At 38.2% G+C, this 25,008-nt stretch overlaps 1 protein-coding gene and 1 long non-coding RNA gene across 3 annotated transcripts in view; one reads left to right on the top strand and one right to left on the bottom strand.

The window, feature by feature from the left end:
- The window catches only part of SYT1 (synaptotagmin 1), a 495,552-nt gene that overhangs the window by 394,678 nt on the left and 75,866 nt on the right, over positions 1-25,008 (top strand). For both annotated transcript variants that reach the window (XM_054696190.1, XM_037513937.2), the window contains one exon: positions 17,060-17,177. In XM_054696190.1, coding sequence (XP_054552165.1) covers positions 17,060-17,177 — 118 coding nt within the window. The remainder of the gene's footprint in view (positions 1-17,059; positions 17,178-25,008) is intronic.
- Positions 8,503-24,622, bottom strand: LOC119247477 (uncharacterized). The gene is made up of 3 exons (XR_005125763.2): positions 24,561-24,622; positions 9,861-10,110; positions 8,503-8,571 (listed from the first exon to the last, which is right to left on the bottom strand). It is a non-coding gene; the product is annotated as an uncharacterized LOC119247477 (long non-coding RNA).

Here is a 25,008-nt window from a genome sequence, read left to right as displayed (position 1 = left end):
CCTCAGTAATGTAGGAAAATCAGGGAGTCTGTGTTTGGACATGCCTCTGCTCCTCTGAGAAACCCTTTCATCTCACCGTCTGCAGATATTTGTGGAAGACCTTGAGACGGTCATTCAGGAATTGTAGTCCTGCTGACTCCTGTGAATTCAGAAAGATATGAAAGCAATTACAAATTGCTTAACAGACGATGCATAATATTGGAGATGAAGAATCTGGCTGTGAGCATTTACACCAGGGAAATCCTGTCATGTGATTTTTTTTTCCCAGTTCAATTTTTTGTGTCAACAGTTTCTCACTGGCATAGTATTAAATACTATTGGGCCTCCCCGGTGGCACAGCAGTTGAGCGCTGGGTTGCAAAGCTGCCCGCAGCCTCTTTAGCGCAGGTTCAATCCCCGGCCGCCGGATGAGGGTCCCACATGGCGCGCAGACCTCTCCTGCTGCCCGCTGCTCCCCTCAGCAGTGTACTTCGTCACTCTGCCTGTTCTACTCTCCACTCTGGCTCTGGTGAATTCTCTCACCCTCCCATATCTCTGACTGTACCCAGTGTTTGTATAAATAAATAAATAAATCTTTTTTTTTTTTTTTTCAAAAATAAATAAATAAATAAATAAATACTATTGAATAATGATCCAACATAGAAAGAAAACTTGAATTTCATAAGTTTTTTTCACCACGAAAAAGGAAGAACATGGACTTTGGTGCTTAACAGACCAGTTCTGGGTTCTAATAACCATGTTCTCTCAAGAAAATTATTTCACAGATCTGAGCTTTAATTTACACATTCATATAATCGCTACTATAACCTATATTCATGACTATGAATATATGAAATAAATGATATGAAGTATCAACATTTACAAGCTAATCCATAAGTGATAGTATGTTATTAACAATGGCAAACAATTACTGTACTTAGTATGTGCAGCCTCTGGAATACATTTCATATGGATTTCTCTCACAATTGTCTTTAGATATAAGGCTTTTTAATTTTATAATTATCTTATTAAATTATTGTCATGTTAATGATGAGGATACAAAGTCTCACAAATTTAAGAACATTCCCAGCTTACACAGCTAGTAACTGATAAACCAAGATTTGAACTCGAATTTCTAACTGCAATTTTTTTTAATTTAAATTTTATTTTTCTATTCCCCATACAATTACAACCCCCTTATTTTTACCCCAAGCCCTCCTTTCCCCACCCCCCACGCCCCACAGAATGTCTCTTGTTCATAGTTATTTGTTGATTTTGATATTTTCTTTCTTATAGTTATTCTAACTTCAATCTTAATGGCTCTGTCTAAAATCAGTTTTGAGAAACTGACAACCTATAGGAATATAGACTTAGCTTCTAGTCCCTTTTCCTATGTCAGCATAGGAAACTTCCAGTGACTGCAGGAAATATGACCATGGCTTACCTATACAAACTATTCAATTTTACCCTCAACATAACTGTGTAGTATCCTTAATTTATAACAAAAACAGCTTCTTTCAGAAGGTATTCCCGTCAACTCTTACTTCATCTGTAAGTGACATCACTGGGTCATTTCTATACCTTTAATTCATGCTGGATAAATTTCAAAGTAATGTGTTATAATATTATACATTTTCTTTACATTTCTTGGGTGATTTTTCCAAAAGGCTTAAAGCTGCAAGACTCATCTATCTTAGCATCTCACAAAAGTAGCCATATGTACCTATGATTCATCTCCTTCAGCCAACTGTTTTCAAATATTCAAGGACTCCAACTGCCTAAAGGCTTTTTTTCAGATAACACATTTTATACATATTCTTTTCAACTTCCAATTAAAGTAAAGTGCCTTAGATTTCACATATTCTTTCTCCTAGTTGAGAAAGATATTAAGAAGGGGAGTCTTTTGAAATTTGCGTTGGATTTTTAATTTTTGTAAGTTTCAGTTCTTTTTTAAAGTATATTTGTCAAGAATCAATATGCATTTCAAAAGCATGGAAATGAGGATGACTGCAGGCTCTCCATTTATCCCGTTGCAAAAATTTCTGAACAGTTATAGTTACTAGTTATCTGAAGGAAATTTCCATTGAAATCTGCCAACTACTTTAAGATACAGAATTGGTAAACATGCCATTATAGGATTTCACATGTGAAAAATTTCTCTTTAAAAAACAATTAGGGGGCTCGCCGGTGGTGCACCGGTTGAGCACTGGGTTGCGAAGCTGCCCGTACCCTCTGCAGCACCAGTTCGATCCCCGGCTGCTCCCCTGACCACCAGAGGAGGGTCCCACATGGCGCGCAGACCTCTCCTGCCGCCCGCTGCTCCCCTCAGCAGTGTACTTCGGTCCTTCTGCCTGCTCTGCTCCCCGCTCTGGCTCTGGTGAATTCTCTCACCCTCCTGAGCATCTGACTGTACCCAGTGCTTGTATAAATAAATAAAAATAAATCTTAAAAAAAAAAACAAAACTATTAGGGGCCTCCCCTCCCCTCGTAGCTCAGTTGGTTGAACACTGCGCTGTGAGGCTGTCCGCAGTCTCTGCAGCACCGGGTCCATCCCTGCAGGCCGGCAAGGGTCCCACATGGCGTTGCAGACCTCTCCTGTCTTGCCCGCTGCTTCCCTCAGCAGTGTATTTCGTCAGTTTGCCTGTTCTGTTCCCCGGTCTGTCTCTGGTGAATCCTCTCACCCTCCCGCGCATCTGGCCTGGCCTTGTATAAATAAATAAATAAATCTAAAAAATAAATAAATAAAATAAAAAACAATTAGTGTTGTTCTCCATTACTACTATATCGTGCTAAAATCATAGATTTAAACCATAGATTTAAAAAAAATAATAAAATGATAAATCACCTGGTAAAATTAATCAAAATTTTTTTCAGTTTTCTCATTTACATTTTCCAGAAACTTTCCTTCATCAAAACATCATGTTCAAAAATTAGAAGCCAGAATGTGATTCCAAATAAAGAGAAAAATTATCACAGTTTAAAATGCCTTCAGCTATATTTGCATAACACTTGTGGGGTTTTTTTTTAATTTCTTTTAGCAGTCATTCCTTATAAAAATCTGTGATGTACTTCACATAACTAAAAAATCCCTGACAACTCAGCAGGGTCACTCCAGCTGTCAGTCTGATGCATGCAAATGAGGCAAACAAGATATACCTATGTGCTTTGTCTGAGAAGAATGACTTGCATTCAAATTCACCTCATACTCACTTGCAGATAAACTGTATTTTTGCACCATGTGATTTAGTGACATCCACATTTCCATGCAAGGGACCAATGAATTCCCTAATGATGTTCTGATTTTCTTAACAATGAGCACCAGTGAACTTTCCCCTAGGCAAACCAGATGGAAATGAAATTGTTTCTGCAAAATGAACAATTTGTGAGATCTTGGCAAATTGAATTCCAAATATACTTAGAGATGATCTTGACTTCCTCTGTAACTCTGCCACAACATGCAGTGTATTCAAGGTCTACATGAGAAATACACTAATTAGTTGCATAACCTTTAAGCAGAAATGAATGAGAACATAAGATTACCATCAAGGAGATAAAAGTCAAAATCTCAAAAAAAAAAAAAAAAGTAATATACTGATGGGACGGCTGCACCAAGAAAAATATGAGATTAATGTAGATGTTAGAAATGTGTACTTGTCACCTTCAGATTAGTTCACTTTAACCTATTTTCTGAAGGAGGTTACTAAAATGAAGCAAATTTCTTCATATTACTTCACATGAATTATATACTCTAGAGGAAAATTGAAATTCAGATTCCTAATCTGTATGCCTATAATTGCCCTATATTCTTATTTATATCCAAAAACTGATAAAATCAACGATGCATGAGATTTTGTTTCTAGCTGATTATATTCTTTTCATAGTGACGTGGAAACAACTAAGTAAATTAAAAAATGGCCTGTACTTTTGTCTCAAAGAATCCTTAAAATTATCCTGGCATCCATCAATATAAGGTATTAATACCCCTGGAAAGTGATTAACTGGTCACCATCTAACTGATTTTTATACCTACTTAAAAATGCAAATATTTCACATCAGCCATTATGTTATCAACTAATGAGGATTCTATTACATCATTCTATGATCCAGTAACTCCATGTCTAAAAAAAATTAGGTAAAACTCTTAAAAATGGTAATTCTGATAACTGAAGTAGAAAGAAAAATATTCATACCTTTCATTTGCAGAACAGATTTAATATTTCAAAGCTCTTTTATATGTGTGATTTTGTTTTATTTTTACCAGTTCTTTATTATCAAAGGTAGTTACACTATTATTTATAGATCTAGTTACAATTTCTCTCTCACTGTTAAGTCAGTCAAATTCCCAAAGACACTCGTGTATCATTGTTAACACCTACTCAGTCCTCCAAAACTATGATTTTTCTCTTGGTCTCTTTTACAATTTTACCTTGTCTACTTATTCCCCCAGTGGTCATTGTCTCTCCTAGAAAGTTTGATCCACAAAATCCTACCTCCTTATTTTTTCTTTGCTTTCAATAAGAAATCCAAATGATAACACAAACAAATTATCAACTGTGCACTAGATATAGGTTGTTGGTTGGTTGGTTGGTTGGTTGGTTTTAACAACACTAGTATAGAGAACATAGCTTTACATTATGTTCCCCTCACAATTTGACCTACTACCTCCAAACTTTTATGATAGCATAAAATGTAGCCATATGGCAGACAGCTTGCTACCCAAAACTGATCAAAACACAGGCCTCTTTTAATGAACAAAGCAATAGGTAAACAGACATCTAGAGGATAATATTTCAAGTGCAATACTGAGAATTGAGAAAGGTTTCATGGCAACACATGCTGAAGAAGGACCAAAATCTCTTGAGAATGACCAGAGAGGGATTCTGTAAAGAGATGACAGTGGAGAAATAAGTAGGAGTTCAGCAGAAAAATAAAGGTAGAGAGGTTATACCAGGAAAAGAAAGCAGCATGTTCAAAAATTTGAAGGCACAGAACATGTTGCAATCAGAACAGGCCAGTAGTGGCCTTCCTTGTTCTAGTTCCTGCAACCCCAAATTACATTGCTTTTATGTAGTAATATTTCCACTGCATAAATATACATCTCCTTTGATATTTCTTTGTATAACACTTTATAGTTTTCCTTTTCATGTGCATGGTCTTTATTCTCTATTCAGGTGTCATCTTATTAATAGGTCATCTTATTAATAGGTCCCCTTTGTATTTTCAGAAATTTTTTTAAGTGAAACCGCCTTTCCAATGGTCTGCAAAATGGCCATTGTTTTTCACCCCAATCTTCCCAGTTCTACTTTAATTATTTTGCCCATAAAAATTAGGAGAGCAGAAACATTCACAAAGCTGGTCTCTCTTCTTTCCCAGTGCACATTTTCTCTCTCACACACACACACACACACACACACTTTGTCTTACACATCTAGCCCACATTTTCCTTTCCAACTACCCCTTCCCCACTCTCCCTGGTGTTCTTCCTTATTGCTGAGTATCAGGAAATCCAAAGCCAATCCCTTTGGAGCGTTAACTTCTTTTTTATAAAGCATTTGTACTTTATATTTTATCCTGCTTTTCATTTTGGCAGCTTAGTACATCATGTTTTTTCTCTTCTTGTGTGGAATCTTTGGATCTCCAAATGTCTTTAAACCATTCATTTTTTTCCTTATTTTCCCAGTTTTATTGAGATATAATTAACTGCTTCATTTCTATGATCTAATATCTCCTCTTGCCTCATACTTTCCTATATTTTTTTAAAGTAACAAATGTACTTTTAATTGATCTACAGATTTAAAACTACTTAAAGATCAGTGACCATTTTAGTTTCTAATCTGTTAGAGCCACATCCTAGAAAGTCTTGAGGAACTGGGTTAAACTGGTTATTTTCATTATTTCACTTTATCCATGGTATTAGAGAAACAAGGTATTATACAAATTTAGATGAAATGTGTGGCTGGCAGCCCAGTCCAGTCCCTTATATTCCCTTTCTTTCAGTCCTTTTACTTTGTCAACATAAGCTTCCAAGCATTGTCCCTGGAAGTCCCTTTCAGCTCATTCCAGACATCCCACTTGGCTTTGTCTTTGAAGTCCGACATCCCAGACCAGTCTGTATTTATATCACCCATGGTTGCTTGTTTATAGTGGCTTTACATGAACAGCACCTCTTCATCTGCTGGCTTGGTCTTCTGGTGTTTGACATCCTCAGTAGCTTTGTCAGACTCAGCCCGAGACCTGCCTGCTGGACTATGAGGATTTCAGGAAGCCTGTGGAGAATGTGAGAACTTTTCTGCATGTTTTCCCCCTGGCTTTTGGGTTTCATTTTTAAGAAGTGTGTTATTTTTATCTCTTTGTTCTTTTGACCTTTCTTTGTTTTGGGATCTCTGAGGGCTCTGCTTTATTCCTCGGTTGACTTCAAATGCAGGCCTCTCTTCCTTGCTTCTCTCACAGCCATCCTTTCCACGCATTTTTATTGAAGCTCTTCCCCTTTCTACCTAGCTTACTTGGATTTCTGGTGCAAATTTAAATCCATTTGAAAGAACTATAAATAATATGTTATATTTATAGTAGCTCCCGCCATTCCATCAATCACAGCATCATCCCTCCCAAAGGTACACAAATAGCAACCTTTATATTAGGGTCACCTATCCCAAAATGCATACCTTGCTCCCTTGCTAAACTCCTCATGCTAACTTTTGCCCTTACCTAGGGCTTTTTTTTTCAGGTGCTCTCTGCTCATAAGACTTGTTGGCACACATGTAAAGGACATCTCTGGCAGTGCCAACCACAGCCAGAACACATCTCTGTTCTGGATTAAAAGCAACTGGAAGGTAGATGCCCATGTCCCTCTCAACAGTCTCCACTTCACTTTTCTGTATCCTTATCCCAACACTAAATCTCTCTGCTTTGTTAATGGGACTTCAACATACCGTAATTTTTTTTCATTGAAAATGCCTTCTGGGGCCTCCCCTGGTGGCGCAGCGGTTGAGCGCTGGGCTGCGAAGCTGCCCGAAGCCTCTGCAGCACCAGTTCAATCCCCGGATGCTGGCGAGGGTCCCACATGATGCGCAGACCTCTCCTGCCACTACCACTGCTCCCCTCAGCAGTGTCCTCCGTCTGTCTGCCTGTTCTGTTCCCCGCTCTGGCTCTGGTGAATTCTCTCACCCTCCCGCGCTTCTGAATGTACCCAGTGCTTGTATAAATAAATAAATAAATAAATAAATAAATAAATAAATAAACCAGATAATGTTAAAAAAAGAAAAAGAAAAAGAAAATGCCTTCTGACCTATATACCCTGTTTCAGTCCTACCAAGAACTAACAGTCTTAACTTTAGCATGCTTGGGGAAATCACCACAGTGCCTCATGCTTTTCTTTCCAATGCAGTCTATTAAATATATCCATTTTTTCTGTCATCTGAGGTTTACACAAAGTTCTTTATTTCTGTGAATTTGAATTGCAAGTACATCTCCTGGGTTCTTCCCGGTTGAACTAATAATTAGGACCCATCGCATAGTCCCAGACAGACAACACCTCTCATCCCTTAAGACGTGAATCCATACAAAAACCTCTTTCAAAATCCTCCCACTGCTTTACTCGCCATTCCCAAGTTGTTTGATTTTCCTTATCGTCTATATTCCTTCTGTGTTCTTTTCAATGGAAGATAAAATAGGCTGGCACTTTTTTTTCCTTTACTCTCTTCAAATTTTGCTTCTCTCCTCTGTTCCTTTCTCTGTGTTTCCCACTGCCTTGTCTCCCCAAACCAAATCTGTCAGCATTTTTCTGTGCCTTCCCTCTTTTTTCAAGATTTCTGTTCACCATGAACACTCACCATTACCAGCTGAAACCAGAAATGGGAAAGCTTGGTTTAGCAATTTTACTTTTCTAATAGCTTTTGTCTCCTCACCAGCATCTGTGAATTGTCTCTGTCAACATTATCCTCAGTCAACATTTATCAACTTTTCGGTTCTCTTCATGATTTTGCCACCTCATGGCTCACAGGTGGATCTCACACACTTCTCACAGAGAGAGAAAGCATTGTCTGTTGTAATGGGAAAGGGAGAATTTGCTTAGACTGCCCTCATACGCTGCTAAGGATTCACCCAATCCCCCCAAGAAGGAAAACCTTCCTAGGGCAACAACATCTCATAATTCTGTGTCATTGTCATTCCTTCCTCTTTCCTCTTAGTCACTATAATCACAAAACTAAAAAGGAAAAAGTATTTGTTGGATAGAACAGTACCCTGGCTTCTAAGCTTGCTCTTTCGAGACCCCATTCCCTCCTTGTTTCCTCTCAAAATAGTTAGGAATATCTACGGTGACTATGGTAGCTATCTTAACTATGGAGTGACAAAAGATCAGGATACAAAGTCCTTGCAGACTTTGAGCTGAATTAGTAAAAATCTTATGTCCTCTCTCATAAGGCTACGTGTAAATCATTCAAATACATACCACTGCCAGTAGAGATAACATTTCTCTGGGTTAAAAGCTCCAAACAATTCCTTCCATAGATTACCTGGCATCGTTTTCATGTATGATTCAGGATCAATGGCCCATCTTCTGGCAGAATAGTTCTTTACAAGGCTTTCTTTATAACTGCATAGGTCAAATAGGCATTTTTTAAATTTAGAAATATGTTGCCCTTATTTCAAAATTACCTTGTATCCATTTACACTTTAGAAGAGGATAACTTTGGGGGCTCTCTGGTGTTGTAGGGGGTTAAGTCTCAGCGCTATCACCACCACACCTGAGTTAGATCCCTGGCCAGGGAGCCAACCCCAATATGACACAGCAGACCTCTCCTGTCTCACCCACTGCTCCCCTCAGCAGTGTATTTCAGTAAATCTGCCTGCTCTGCTCCCTCCCTCATCGTGGCACCTCTGGCTTACACCTCTGTTCTCTATGCAGAAATAAATAAATACATCTTTAAAAAAAATAAAATGAAAGAGGATAACATTGGTTCCCTTAGTGCAACTAACGGCTGGAAGAGGCCACTTTACTCCAAAGCCTCAAAGTCACCTGAGGATAATAGAATATTTAAAATTAGGTCTGACCCAGAAAAATAATCAAGGACAATAGTTAACAGTGGAGAATATTAAAGAGACAAAGCAACTTGGTAAAAGCTTGTCTTGGGACACATTCCACTAACTGTTTTGCATTATTTTTCTTCCTCTTCATATATCCTCAAGCAATTTGTCATTTACTTAAATTCCCACTTCAGATTCTCCTAACTAAAGCAGCACTCCAAGATGGGAGCACACCTGCCATCTCCCCCATGTATCCCTAGATATGTCTTCCATAACCCAACTGTCAGCTAAAACTTAATAATGGATTGCAATGCCACCCACCAGGGGACAAAGTGTACTTCACATTATTATTTTAAAAGACTCCTAGGAATTGAGCACATTAGTGAAAAGGGGTATCAGGAACCACAGCATGAGGAATCTTTTGACAAGGACATTTCTGGGATTCACATTCCCCCTACTCACCACTCAAAATTCACATGAAATTAACCACAACAAATTCCTCCATCTTGTCTAAAGGGATTCTTGCTAACCTATTTCTGCAACAACATTTACCATTTTATGTTGATTGTAATTTTTCATTCCCCTTTCTACCATGTCATCAATCTTGGTAGATAAAATAGTCATCTGTCATTTGGGGTTATTGTCTTTGTTTAGGGTAATTTGGTTGTAGATATGTGGAGGGTGAGAGCCCAGTGCCTTCACCCTGCCACCATTTTGTTGGACTACAACCATGTTTTTTTTTGCAGGTTGTTTTATTTTTTGCCCACTTTTTTATATGTATATATATATATATATATATATATATATATATATATATATATATATCTGGATCAACTAGGAGAGTTGAACTACTTTTACCTTTCCAGCAGCTGGCACTGTGGCTTAGAGTTGACTTGATAATTTTGGTCTCTGGTGTCTTCCATAAGTATTGATGTCTACATTTGCCATTATGGTAGCAGTGAGGTAGGGGAGGGGCTTGGAGAAGTCCAGCTGATGTTGGGAATGTGCTTGTTTGTGTTTAACACCACTGAGAGCCCTCCTTTCTGGAGACCCATACCTGAGACTCTGCTCTGTCTGCTCAGTGCATTTCATAAGTTCAGTACCAGTCCTAAGAGGTAAGAGAAGAAAAATGAAGTCTAGAGAGAGCAAATTCTCTGCCATCCTCCTGGACCCCTGCTCAGCCATAGAGGCTTTACCTGGATCAAGGGTGTGTGTCTCCATATTTTAGTTCTCCCCTCCCCAGAGTTCATGGCTATGTCAGCAGTCCTGCCATCTCTGTCCTCTGTCCTGGACCACAGTCTCTAGACATTTTTCTCCACCCACTTTGTGTCCCATGAAATATAAATTTGGTCCATGTCCCCTCTAGTGCAGTCTCCACTGGACCGAGTGTGCCCCACAGGTCTTTCAGTGTTGCATCGTCCCTGTCAATTGTCAGCTATGCCTCTTAGGAGTGAAGCAAGTAACCTTCTTTATTACCATTTTGGCGAAGTCATTCCATTATGAACTTCTTTTTTTTTAAAGATTTATTTATTAATGCATACAAGAGCTGGAGTACAGGCAGAGGTGTGGGGGGTGAGAGGATTCACCAGAGACAGAGCGGGGAACTGAACAGGCAGACTGACTGAAATACACTGCTGAGGGGAGCAGCAGTCAGGAGAGGTCTCCTGTGCCATGTAGGTTGCTCCCTGGTTGGCCAGGGGGTCGAACCCGTGCTGCAGAGGCTGAGGACAGCTTCATAGGTTGTGTCTCAACCCCCTGTACCACCAGAAAAGCCCCATTCTGAGCTTCTTAAATTCATCTTATGAACCTAGGTATCCATGAAATCTAGACGAGTCTATATTAGAACTCCATTATTAATCAGAAATGAATAAGTAATTGAATGAACACAAAGTTAACAGTTTATGTAGTGTTATAATTATTCAAAGACATAACATACTGTCTCATTCACCTGAACAATTTAGTGCACATTAGTACAGCAGGCCAGATTCAGTATTTGTAGCCTGAGTGAATTCACAGCAACATTTCACACTGTGACCATCTGGACCATTAGATGTAAATACCGATTTGGCAAATACTTCGGGGGTATGAGAGTAGTTATAGGAACAAAATGAATTTCAAACATACTACCAACCAAAAAATATAATAAAAGTCACCAAGTTTTCATTAAAATTAAGAACCTGACATTGCTCTTCTTACAAGTGAAGAACACGTTAGTGTTCATATAAATGGAGAACATTGCAAATGGTCTTAATTTTTGAGAGATTACTGGACTGCCATATGTTTGTCACCTCTAAATAGACTCCCAGCCTCAGAGAAAAATCCTCTACTCAGAGAATCTATTGACAATTTAACAAACAGAAAAATATTTTTACAATTAACATGAATAGACTATGTCCTTTTAAAATGTCACAGCATTAAGTCAATTCGGGCACCTTTTTCAAACTCATTCAAAAGTACAGCATTTCCAACAAACATGTGAACTTAGCCCCACTTGCAAAGGTCACTAGAGTGAACCCCTCTTTCATACACGTCAAATGATGGATGGTGCTACAGAAGTCATCAAATAAATATTCATTTTAAGTCAAGCTTTTAATTTATCCATTGGAGATGACCTCTGTTCTAATGTCTATAGTGCTTTTCAAAAAGGCATTGCTGTAGCTGTCTATTAAATCATTAATTTGCGTCTACTCTATTCAGTAGCTGCAAAAAAACATAACGGAATTATCAAGCTGTTCAGAACAAAGGTGGTTTCTGATTGTCAGCTCCATATTCTCAAAGAGCAGGTTAATTTCTCCGAATCGCACAGTTGGAACTTTCTAACACTAACTGGCAATTTCCACCTAGTGATCAAGGCAACTGACTAAAATAAATTATACATAAAGCTGAAATTCCTAATAGTAATAAGGCCCCTTCATGCGATAATCATACCAGCAAAAGTACTATTCTGTCCGTTGCAACTCTACAGGGTCTTGAAATTATCTTATAAAAACTACATTTCCAAAAATGTTTTCTGGTTTCATGACTAGGCTCACAAGGCAGTGTCCATGCACAGACACAAAGAAGGAACTCCAAATAAATTCATTGTTGACTCATTTATTAAACTGGAGACAATGTTGATAGAGTACTAGTGTCCACACTGCTGTTTACAAAGCAAAGCTAGTGAGGTTTTCATTTTAATACAATCAAGAACAATTCATTGGCAAGTTTTTTTTTTTTTTTATGTGCCTAGAGCATAGGAAAGTAGTATAAAGTACAATCCCCCCCTTCAGAGTTTAGGATGAAGGGAACTCATATATATGAAACAAATAGGAAAAAATAATCTGTAGGTGCCATCCTGAATCTAAGCAATTGCTAGCAGAAATACTTGTGGGCTAGAATAGTAAGGAGGTGCCTTATTAAAGATAGGGAACTTGGACTATGGTTTAATGATAGAGGTAACTTGATTATGTAGAAAGATCTAAAGACTGCAGATGAAGTTCCTGACTTAGCAAATAATTTGGTGATGGAAAAGCATGTAGCTCATAGGGATGTAGTGGTTTGCTCTGGTGAACCCTCAAATCTTGCACTATACTCATGATCAATGCATTTATTCCACTGGCTGCAAAGAATGTTGATGGCTTACAGTTCATTACTGAGTTCCTCCAACTCAGCATCACCCTCAGCTAAAGTTACTTTTAGTCCAAAATGTAGGGGACAGCCCACACAAATGACTGGTAGGTTTAGGAGCATAACATCTCATCCCTTTTTCAAAATCCAGAATCTCTTAAGAGCTATGCAGCTCCAGAGCTCCCGGAGGGTCTTCCTTGGCATCTGGTGTGACTGCATCACAGTCCAACCTCTCTGCCTGCATAATCCTGCTTCCTGAAAACTCTGCCTCACTGTCCCCACCCTGCAACACCTGCAACACACACACCCACACACAAACACACACACACACACACACACACACAGGTGTTTATCTAGAGGACAAAGCCCTAACAAACTTCCTGTTTGCAAATCTACAAATCTCTGAATTTACTTCCCTGGAGAATCTGACTTGTGGCAACAGAGGATACTATGGAGAACAATCTGACTGTACTGGGAATGAGCACTGATTCATTCAACAAGAATATGTGAAACTCTTGTGAAAACCAGTCACTATTCTAATGTTGGAAACACTGCCATGAACAAAACAAGTCTCTTCTCCCATAGACCTGATATTCTCATAGGGAAAACCTAAACAAACCCAGTTCTCAAAGTTTTTGTTTTCTAAAATTATAGAAGTTAATTTTTAAAAATTATACAAAGCATACACCTCAGAGAATTTAGCTAATGCAATAAAATTGTGTCTAAACTAGATTATTTGCTGGACTTTTCCTGGAAATTAGCTTCTTTAGCTGCTTGATGCCATCTAAAACACAAATCCCAGAATAACCAGTGACTAGTTGCAAATAGCTTGTAAATTCAGAAGTACAAAGATTATAATACATTGAAAAGTACCTTCAACTGATTAATAATAAACACTTTTAATTTGACCTACCAGTCATGCAATGAAATATTTTTAAAGTTCCCACATTAATGAATTAAATGCAGTTTCGAAAAGGCTGCTAAAATAACCACTTCTCTGTATTTCCTCCTCCCCATGTATCCAATCTGATTTTTTTTTCTTTCAAACACTCATTCCCCCTATAATGTAGCTTTTAAATTATAGGCAAATATGCATATTTTTCTCACTTGTGACATGTTTTTTCAAACTCTACAGCTGCTCTATTCTGAGGCTAATTTGTAAAATCTTAAAGATGCCCTGTATTTGCTGAGATTGAAGAATAAAAAAATACTTGAAGACAGATAAGTTGTGACATTTCTGTGCTTTAAACAATTGAGATGCCCATAAATTAATTGGGGAATTGGATGATAGGCTATAAAGAGAGGTGTCGTTTAAGAAAGAGTGGTCATGTCTAAAAGGCCTAATTAGAATGGTTACAGTAACCCAATTCTCCAACAGAATGAGTTCCCTGGAGAGGCTATTGTGGTGAACAGGCAGAATCTTGGGGGGGAAAAAACCCTTCTCTTAATGAGAATTTTTGAACATCAATTTTGTTCATTTACATTTCTCTTGTCTCATAAGGTTCAGACGAATTTGTCCATATACTTTGTACTAATTTCTGTGATTAGTACAATTTCTTTGTACTAATTTCTGTGTATTTTAAGACTATGAAGAGTAATTTATTCCACCAGATTCTTCTAATGTGAAAATTAATTCCTAGGGGTGAGTAGGCACTTCAGGTGAATTTAGCACTTTACAGGTAACTCTCTATTATCTACACTAATGGAAGGGAAAGATGACCTAGGTAACTTAAAAAAAAAAAAAAAGTATTGTCTAAAATGCCCATCAATATTTACTTTCGAAAAACATGTGGGAAGTTGTTAGTTCAGGCAAGAATCCTGTCCTCAAAGAATTTACAGTCATGTGGGAGAAAGTGTTTACAGTAAGACCCCAAAAAAAGTTCTTAGTGTAACATGAGAGATGTATGGGTAAGATGCTATGAGGACTGAGGGAATGAAAGAATTGACTCTAAATATATGTGCTGACATCTCTAATAAAAGTATTACCAAAGTGGAAAGTATAATGAGTTACCCCCACCCCTCGCATGCACACACATTCATTTTTCACCTTCAGACAAATGAGAACAGTTAGGCAGGTATATACATTTTCCCTTTTTTAAAGATGGATATAAATGAATACCCACCCCAACCAGAATTATATTTCTTTAAACTGTTATATCACATTTAGGCAGTCATTACTACACAGGAGACTCAATGATTTAGCATATATGTAAAGTTATAGGTAAAGTTTCATTATATATATATATATATATATATATATATATATATATATATATATATGACTGGGGAGTTGCCTTTTTCAACAACATGGATGGAACTGGAGGGGAATCATACTAAGCAAAATAAGTCAGAAGGAAAAAGACAAATATTGTATGATTTCATTTATATGTGGAAAATAAAGAGACAAATAGAAAAAACTAAACCGAAACAAACCCTAGAAATCTTACTGCAGAAATGAGGCTACCTGAAGGGAAAGATGGGAGCACAGAGTAAAGAGGAGGGGGGTCTAATGGACGTCCCAATCTGAAAGATTATTGATGCTTTGGTGGTGGGTGTGGCATTGCAACGTACATCTGAAGAGCTGTGAATCTATACCCCTAAATTGTATACATGCTGTAAGCCAATGTTACCTCAACAATAAAATAATAATAAAGGAATAAAAATGTGGGCAAAGCCAAATATGGTCTCAACAGGAACATAACATGAGCAGACTTTATGATATGGCCTCTGTACCACAGTCCTTTGTTAAAAGTCTCTTTGCAAAAGTCTGACGCAACCATTGCCTTCTTGAAAATCACATTTCACTTTAGGGAGGGAGAGTGATATTAATAATAAACCCTGATTGCCAGATACCTAATTCCCTATATCAGAAAGCAGTCTAGAGTCTCCAGCATCTAAGAGTACAACAAATACTATGCAGATGCCTCAAAAAGTTATGAATAGAAATACTGCATGATCCAGTTATTCCATTTCTTGGTGTGTATCTGAAGAGCAGAAAAACACTAATTTGAAGAGCAATATGCATGACCATGTTCATCACAGCATTATTGACAATAACCTAGAGCTGCTAAGAACCCAAGTGCCCCCCCACGCCCATTGACAGATGAGTAAACAAAGATGAAGTGATATGTATACACCATGCAATACTGCTCAGATACTTTTTTTGAAAGATGATGAAACTCTAGCATTTGTAACATGGATGGATCTAGAGAGAATTAAGTAAGTGAAACAAATCACAGACAAGCATCATGATTTCACTCATGTAAGGTAGGTAAACAAAACTAATGAATGAACAACAACAAAAAAACTCAGATCTTAGAAGAAAATAATCATTACCAACAGTGAAGGTGGGGAGTGTTAAGTTGGGTAAAAAGGGGCAATTTTATGGTGATGGATGGAAACTAGACTTTTAGTGACAAACATGTTATACATACAAACGTTGATTTATAAGCCTGTTCATCTGAAATTTATATAATGGTATAAACCAATGTTAGTTAAGTCTGAAATGTAAAAAAATATGAGGAATGAGGGCAAGAACAGTATTGAATTAGAATAAAATTTCCCTAAGTTTTTTCTAAACTCCCCTCTCCTCCTAAGTATAAATGCAAAAATTCTTGTTGAACAATAGCATGGTTCTTAGTTAATCATCATACGAAGTAAGACATTTAAGGTAGGAGAAACCATAGGAGTTCTTTCTGAACAAAAAAAATGGAAGTCTATATACACCATCATCATCATTTTGAACTCTGAAGCAGTTGTTCAGAAATGCCCAAATACAGGTCTGGGGAACATCCACTGGGCCTAAAATATGGCACCAGGAAAATAACATGAGGGCCTATAAGATGCTTTGTTTGTGTTACCAAGTATTTCAACTTTCCAATGCACTACTTAGTTTTTTACAAACTTTAGAATAAGGATAAACAAAGCTAGACTTCACTTGAAATGAGTAAAAGCAAAATATACATATGCAGTTGCCATTTACTATTAGGAATTCAGGATTTCTTATTAATAAAATTTAATGGAACAAAAATGCAAGTCTCTTACTCCAGAATCTGAAGTGTGAGTCATAATCCCATTTGAAATGTGAGAAGACAGTAATTTAGGTAGGTTGATTCCACTGGAAAAGTATTAAGCTCTTTCAAATCTAATTAAGTTATGAAATTTTGCCAAGTTCTACAGTGCTATTCAAAAAGTCATCTTGGTCTGATTTCCTGCTGAATGATGGCTATATTTTTAAGACTGTTGAAGTACAGACAGACTACTTAAAATCTGAAATGGGTTATAACCACTTTTGATATTTGAGGGAATGAAATTAGGGTAAATGCCAATCACCCCAAGACTTTCGAGTTCTAATTGTCATAACCCTCCCCTGGAGGAATTTACTGTGTGTATTTACAAACTAGATTCACCTGTATTTGAAGAATTACTTATACTCTCTCATTGGTTCTCAGCAAGAGAAACTGGGTGATATCTGCTTCTCCCTTCGCTATGTACCTACTGCTGGCAAACTGACTGTTGTCATCCTGGAGGCAAAGAACCTGAAGAAGATGGATGTGGGTGGCTTATCTGGTAAGTCTGTGATGTTTATTGGTTTTTTTTAATGCTGCTTCATCATGGAGAGCAAAAGCATAGCACACAAGCTGTGACTCCCCACTCCTTAATTGATCGTGGTTCTCTATCCTATGGAGCCTGGAAGCAGTCTCACATTCATCCCCATATAGTGCCCCAGGAAGCCACACTCAGTTCATTGGAACTGGCGCACAAGATGAGATCGACTTTCCCGCTTCATAGCCAAAGTATCAATTTTCAGTTCTATTGCGGTGAAAGTTCAGGATTTTTTGGTTTGGTTTTATTGGTAGAAATTTACCCGTGATATGAAAAATAGTGCATTATCTGAGACTTCTTTATTAAGTATCTCACAGCCTAGCATAGTTTTTAACAGCAGTTTTATTAAAGATTCAGCATTTCCAATACATGTGAATCAAAATCTGAGGGTGAATCCCCCTAGGAATGTATTTATTTTCTACAGCTTATATGGGCGATGAGGGAGACTTTTTGGATTCAAAACTCTATAAAACCATACTTAATTTTTTTTTAAAAAGTGAGCTGGTGTATTTGTTCAAAAGCAAAGTCAACTCAAGGACTTGTCACTTCCGTACATGAACATATTTTTATTTTCTGTGTGATTAAATCAATTATATTTTTAATTTCCCAGTAAATCATTAAAGTATGAAAAATTTTCTTGTTATGCCACAATGTCATCATGAATAGACTAGAGTTTTCATTGTAGCTGTGGAATTACAACCAACATTACTGGTTATTCAGTACTTCCTCTAACAAAAATACCATAACTTCAAAAGGTCACCCTAATGCAGAAAGGCAATTTTATATTCTAAAGCCTAACAGCTAAAAAATGCTAAAGCTGAGTTCCCATTTACTGAATTACAGATTTGTCAATCCAATTCTCCTGGTGCCTAAGTTTATTTCTCTTTATAAATAAGTTACCTGCAAAAGCTGCAGTAACTCTTTCATATCACCAAGACCCCATTTAATAACTTACTGCTTTCATTGCTTAATAACATAACAGAGAAAATTTAAAGCAATAAGCAATTTCCTCTAAAATGTATTTAATGTACCTAAAATGCAGAATATATATATGTGTGCATGTGAATGTGTGTGTGTGTAAGTGCACATGACTTCAAAATAAAATTTCCCACTAAGGGAAACTGGAGTTCATTAGAGAAATGGTAGATTCCAGATGTGGCACCAAAGTATAAAAGGCAAGAACATGTCATCACACCAGAAAGGAAGGTAGTTACTTGTGTCATATTAAAAGGCTTAGGAACTACCCTCAAGAGGGTTCCACTGGCCACAGATGTGATAACTTGAGCTTCAGTACTGATAATAAACGCAACTTGTTTAAACTTAAACCTTAAAAAGGAGTATTTAATGTACCAACACATTTTTCAAATGCAGAGAAATTTTTAATTGTAAGAGCATTTCAGGGCCTCCCCGGTGGCGCAGCGGTTGAGCGCTGGGTTGCGAAGCTGCCCGCAGCCTCTGCAGCGGCGGTTCGATCCCCGGCCCCTGGGCGAGGGTCCCACATGGCGTGCAGACCTCTCCTGCCGCCCGCTGCTTCCCTCAGCAGTGGACTTCGGTCCTTCTGCCTGTTCTGCTCCCCGCTCTGGCTCTGGTGAATTCTCTCACCCTCCTGCTCTTCTGACTGTACCCAGTGCTTGTATAAATAAATAAATCTTTAAAAAAAAAAAAAAGAGCATTTCACTGCCAGTCGCTACTTAGTATCCTGAGGTATGGCTTCAGACAACTTTGACCTTTCCCTCTCCTTTGGTTCAATAGCCCAAAACTATTGCCTGTTGCTGTGTATCCCCTCACATGCTCCACTGCAATCCCCCACACCGACCATCTTCTCCCCTCCTAGTGAGGTGTTCCCTAGTCTCCCTCCCAATTCATTTTATACCATTCAACAGAGTTTATCATGAAGCCACTAAATCTTCAAGATCCCTCATTTGTATTGTCTTATCCGTAGGATATAGAAGTGAGTTCCTATGGTCATAACAGATATTTCAACTGGGGCCTCCCTCGTGGCGTAGTGGTTAAGTCTAGCGTTATCACACTATCACCAATGCAGCCTGAGTTCAATCCCCGGGCAGGGAGCGGACCCACATATGACTCAGCAGACCTCTCCTGTCTCGTCTGCTGCTCCCCTCAGCAATGTATCTCACTAGATCTGTCTGTTCTGCTCCCCACTCTGTCTGTGGTGAATTCCCTCACCCCCCAATCACACACATTTCTGGCCTGCACCCTAGTTCTTATGTGCATAAAATGTTTAAATAAAAAACGCTATATATTTCAACCTTGTTTTTTAAGCACATTTTGTGTCTCTTGACATTGACTTCTCCATCATCCATCTTCTTGTTCAATGACATCAAAAGAGAATCAAGCATTTTTGAGATTTAGCTAAGGGAAGCGGAGTCAAGCAGATATATTTTTGTGACTTGTACAGGTATAACCATGCAAAGGCAGGTTAATGACAGTCATCTCTCACAGGATGATGCCTACCACCCACTGTTGTAACTCTGCATTGTGACATCAAAAAGGCAAGGCCAGAGGTCATATATAATTTAGCATTCATAATTTTATATTTTTTATATTGTTATCTAAAAGTCAAACTACAATTTCTGGAAATAGCTAATTAAAACAGCCTGTTTTGACAGAATTTAAAATTATGTTAACTTCAGAACCCACATAAACTTGGGTCTACTTCCCCCCCACCTTTGAATTACCTGAAATGAATTTATTAAATATCCAATAAGGATAAATAAGTTAAATATCCTTAAAGAATTCTAATCTTAAGAGCTCCCTGCTGCCTTAAGTCATAATCACTCAGTTCTACATAGACTTTCAGACTATGTCCCACCATATTTCTACATTTTAAGCCTATTGACCATCATACTGTTCTCCAAACAGGCTATGCAATTTGCTGCCTCCATTCCTTGCTGACATCACTTCCTTCACCTGGAATTCTCTTTCTTCCAATAGTGCTTAGCTAAATCCTACCCATTCTTCATTCCTGTGTTAGATATTGTTCTGAAACTAAGCTTACATTAGTGGACAAACACCAAAAAGACCCTACCCATGTGAAGGTTACATTTTTAATGTGGAGGTGTGGATAGGAAGTCGGCAAAATAATAAAAAATATACAGAGGGCCTCCCCTGGTGGTGCAGCGCTTGAGCCATGGGCTGCGAAGCTGCCCCCAGCCTCTGCAGTGCCAGTTCGATCCCCGGCTGCCAGCGAGGGTCCCACATGGTGCACAGACCCCTCCTGCCGCCCACTGCTCCCCTCAGCAGTGTATTTCGTCAGTCTGCCTGTTCTGTTCCCCACTCTGGCTCTGGTGAATTCTCTCACCCTCCCGCACTTCTGACTGTACCCAGTGCTTGCATAAATAAATAAATCTGTAATTTATATATATATATATATATATATATATATATATACACACACACACACGTACAGAATTCCAAGAGGTGGTATGTGCTACAAAGAAAGTCAAGCAGGGAAGTGGGATAAAGAAATTTGGGGAATAGTTTTAAATGGGATGCTCAAAGAAAGCTTCTTGTGTAGGTAACATTTTGGCAGCAACCTGTAACTCATAAGGAAGTGAGACTTAGGGGTATCTGTGAGAGAGCACTTTAGGTGGGGGACTCCTGGAAGTCTTTTTTGATCCACCCCCATAGAACAAAGCTTTTGTTTTTTTAAATGTCAATAGCAGTTTGTTTACATTCTTCAAACATTAGGCTTCTCCCTCACTAGACTGTGCTTTGTATTCATATCTCCCATAATGCCCTTGCTGACAGGTACCTGTGAGCACTGCTGAATGAATAATGAATTATTTACAAAAGAGCTATGGTCTGAAAAAAACAAGTCTTGCATTTCAAATATATTTAACCTACTTACCATCAAAATAACTTTAAGTACTTGGATGGTCTGTCTAAAAGTGAGTTGACCTATGTCTGAGGAGATCAAAATTATATAATGAGATCATTCCAGGTAATTCAAATGCCAAACTGCATTTGCTGGAAATGGCTAGTTAATTGGAACCAAATTGGGCTGTTTTGCCTGGCTTTCAATCCCACTTGTCACTACTGCAGTTTGATATTAAATGAGTTGTTTTTTAAACATCAGTTGCATTTTCTAGAAAGTGGGAACAGTAAGTTCTTGTTTATAAGGTGATTGTGAGGAACAAAGGATCTTGCATCATACTTAAGTGCTAACTAAATATTATAATTATTTCTATTAGTAACTTTATCAAATCTTGGACTAAATATGAAACAAAAAAAAACCAGTGGAGAATTTAACCAATTAATTACTTGACTCAATGGTAAAAATAATTCAGCTAATTGATGGGATTGGCTGATCAATTCACCAAAGTGTTATCAGTAAAATCACATTTTGAACAAGGGATGGAATTAATCCACCAAAAATATTAAAGAATTTTAAGTGGAAATGTTTTTAAATAATTTTTCTTACTACTGTCCAAGAGGGTCAGTTTCTTTCATGCTATATGAATTAAAAATGCAGTACAGAAAGATTTTGCCTTTATTATATATCCATAAAGGAAACCATGAAAGTCCCAACCTCTCCTATTTTACCATGTAGACTTTATTGGATCAATCACATCTCTATGACAGAGCCTCATACTTACATGCTTAATATTCCAGCTCTCAAGTATTTGTAAGCAACAGCAAGAGTTTCAGAATTTAGCTATTCATAGTGAAATTTTGAATCTTGTGGGCTGCAAGTCTTCTTCAGGATCAGGTTGTGCAGGAGATGAACAGCATTGGAGAAAAACCTCCTTAGTAATCATCTCTGTATCTTCACTGTCTTTTATACATCTGCATGTTTAGAGTAAATATCCCTTAAAAGCATAACATTTTCTCTTGGCAAAAATTGGGCAGGAATGTGAACAGCATTTCAGTTCATGCGGCTGCTGTAATCAAATACCAGAGACTGGATGGCATAAAACAAAAAAATTGATTTCACAGCTCTGGAGGCCCAGTGTCCAACATCATGTCACTGGCAGCTTCAGTGTCATGAAAATCCACCTCCTGGTTCATAGATGGTCGCATTTCCACTGTGTCTTCCCAAAGAGAAAGGGTAAGACTCTCCAGGGCCTCTTTTACAGGAGGACCCCACCTCATAACCTAATCTCTTCCCCAAACTCCCACCTCCAAATATTGTCACATTGAGGGAGAGGGATGAACACACAACTTTAGCCTGTAGCAAAGAGGTCTATGAAGGTGTTAGAAGAGTTAGGATTCCCGACATAGTGATTTTATGTATCATGTGTTCCTGCAGCATTATATAATTTTTATATTCATTTATACCTGGGCAGATTCCCAAGTCATGCCTTCTCCTTATCCCTATTTATGTCAAAATGACTTTCCTCAATTTGGGAGGAGAGGAAGATTCATCCCAGAAATTTGAAACTTCTTACTACAACTTTAATGAGGAATGTCAAGGGTATAAATTCAATTTAAGGTTTATATCATAAATTAAATTCTGAAAGTTTTCTAACTTAAGGGTATAGATGTTTGAAAGAAGGCAGGCCAAATTTCTGAAGTGAAAGTGATTATAAACATTTTAAGTTATTATATAGAAATTTGATTTTTCAATTTAAATTTGAAAAGTCTTTCTGTGAAGTCACACTATCACATATTCAGTGACTACCTCCTACTTTAGAAATCCTTTTCTAATTTCATTTCTCATGTGGTCCCTGAGGACCCAGAAAGAAGTTTCTGGAGGTAGTATTTTCAGAAAATTGAAGCTGAGAGACATTCATGTTGTTCTACACATGACACATAGGAGGGGTTCAATACTGGCAACTGCACTGTCATTGCTGACATTCGGAGTCACCTGTTTCTAGGTGGTATAGCTGAATGAAGCCCAGGTCCGCTGATTCCCAATGCACAATACTTTCCATTTGCTCATTCAGTCTTTCCCATACCCACCACCTTCAAGATGGAAGAACAAGGATTCCCCAGCTCAAACTTACTAAAAATGTATACCATATCTGAACCAGAAACACAAAGATGAGGCCCTTGGGGTCAGCAAGGCTAGAAATGGAGGCTCAAGGATTGTTAGTAATGGAGGCATTCTTAAAGACTGGGAAACTGCGACAGGTATAAATCCCTACGAAACGCCCAAAAGGTCCCTGGCCCTCCATTTCTTTTTTCTCAGAATCATAAACTGACTTTCTTTTCTCACACATGATATGGTGTTCAGTTTCCCTTGTTGCCTGGTCTAGTATGAAACAGAATGAAATCAGGCTGATCATTTCCTTATTACCCTAAATCTAGCACTGAGCCTTTTAGAAATTTGTGTACATGTTTATACTTCCAGGAACCATGGCAAAGCAGCAAAGGCACAAGTTTGCAGCCTTTGTAACAGTTGCATTCACCTATACTCTGGTGAGAACACAGGCATGTCAAACATGGCAGAAGGGGCAGTGTTGGGAAAGTCCACGAAAGAACTGAAATCGTATGCATCGATTCCAGCAGTCTCCCCATCAAGGAGCTAGAGAGGTGGCTATGAGTTGAGATCAGCATGATTTCCTGAGGGCTGAGAATCATTCATTCTTAGAAAAAGACTAGTTCATATGTTCTCCCTGAGAGTTCTCCATTTCACTGCCAAACCAAGCACCCTCCTTAGTCCCATTCTGGCCATCCTTAGTCCTTTCTTAGCACAATGAAATTTATAGCATGGAAAGCCAAGGGCATGGCAAGGGAGAGGTCTTCCAAAGCATCCAAGTCTCTAAAAGACAAGGCAATGCAGGGCCTCCCTGGTGGCACAAGGGGTTAAGACTCAACCTATGAAGCTATCCGCACCCACTGCAGCACAAGTTTGATCCCCAGCCAGGAAGCTACCCACATGGCGCAGCAGACCTCTCCTGACTCACCCGCTGCTCCCCTCAGCAGTGTATTTCTTCAGTCTGCCTGTTCTGTTCCCTACTCTGTCTCTGGTAAATCCTCTCACCCCCTCTCCACACCTCTGGCCTTTATCCCAGTTCTTGTATGCATAAATAAATAAATCTTTAAAAAAAAGACAAGGCAATGTAATTCACAAATGGAGGCAACTACTTGAGGGAGATGATGGGGGAGGAAGAAAGGGGATTTACAGTGGTAACAAAAGGATCTTTGTCCCAAGATGATAGACTTCTAGCATGTAGATTGAGACACTGAGACATGGGCCAGTAAGGTGCCCCCACCCACATACACACCCACACACCCTGATGTCCTTTCACTAGGTACAGTTTTTTAAATTGCTTATGGATTTGTCTTTTCTCCATTTACTTTTCTACTCTCTTTGAAATATAATTTGGGAAATCCAGCCAGTTTTAAGTATTTGAAGACACCCAGAAAAGAACAACTCACCCAGCCACTAGATAGAATTAAGGAACCATAAATCAGCAGAGGCAGACCATCCCTTCAGGCAGTATTTGTCACAATCTGATATTGCACCTACATCACAAACACCCAGGTTACATGCAAAATTAAAGATTTCAGGGACTACCTCAGACCCAGTTACAAGTGAATTATTGAGGGGGAGGAATGTGAAAATTGCATGTTACCTTATGTATCTTAAAGTTAAAAACTATACTCTTCAGAGCAAGTTGAGGTAGTAATCATATTATAGTATCTAAATGTACCAAATCAGTATGCTGTAAACCTTAAATTTACACAATATGATCTGAAATGTTTATACACAATCATTTAAAAAAGAAAATCACACTTTAGGTGTTTAACTGATACATCATAATTTTAGGTGAGGTCCAGGTCAGCCTCATTTTTTTATTTTTTGGTCAGTGATGTAGAATACATC

The sequence above is a fragment of the Talpa occidentalis genome, unplaced genomic scaffold, assembly GCF_014898055.3.
Source record: "Talpa occidentalis isolate TD23 unplaced genomic scaffold, MPIMG_talOcc4v2.1 talOcc4.16, whole genome shotgun sequence".
NCBI classification, from domain to species: domain Eukaryota; kingdom Metazoa; phylum Chordata; class Mammalia; order Eulipotyphla; family Talpidae; genus Talpa; species Talpa occidentalis.
This window is presented reverse-complemented; position numbering and strand designations above follow the sequence as displayed.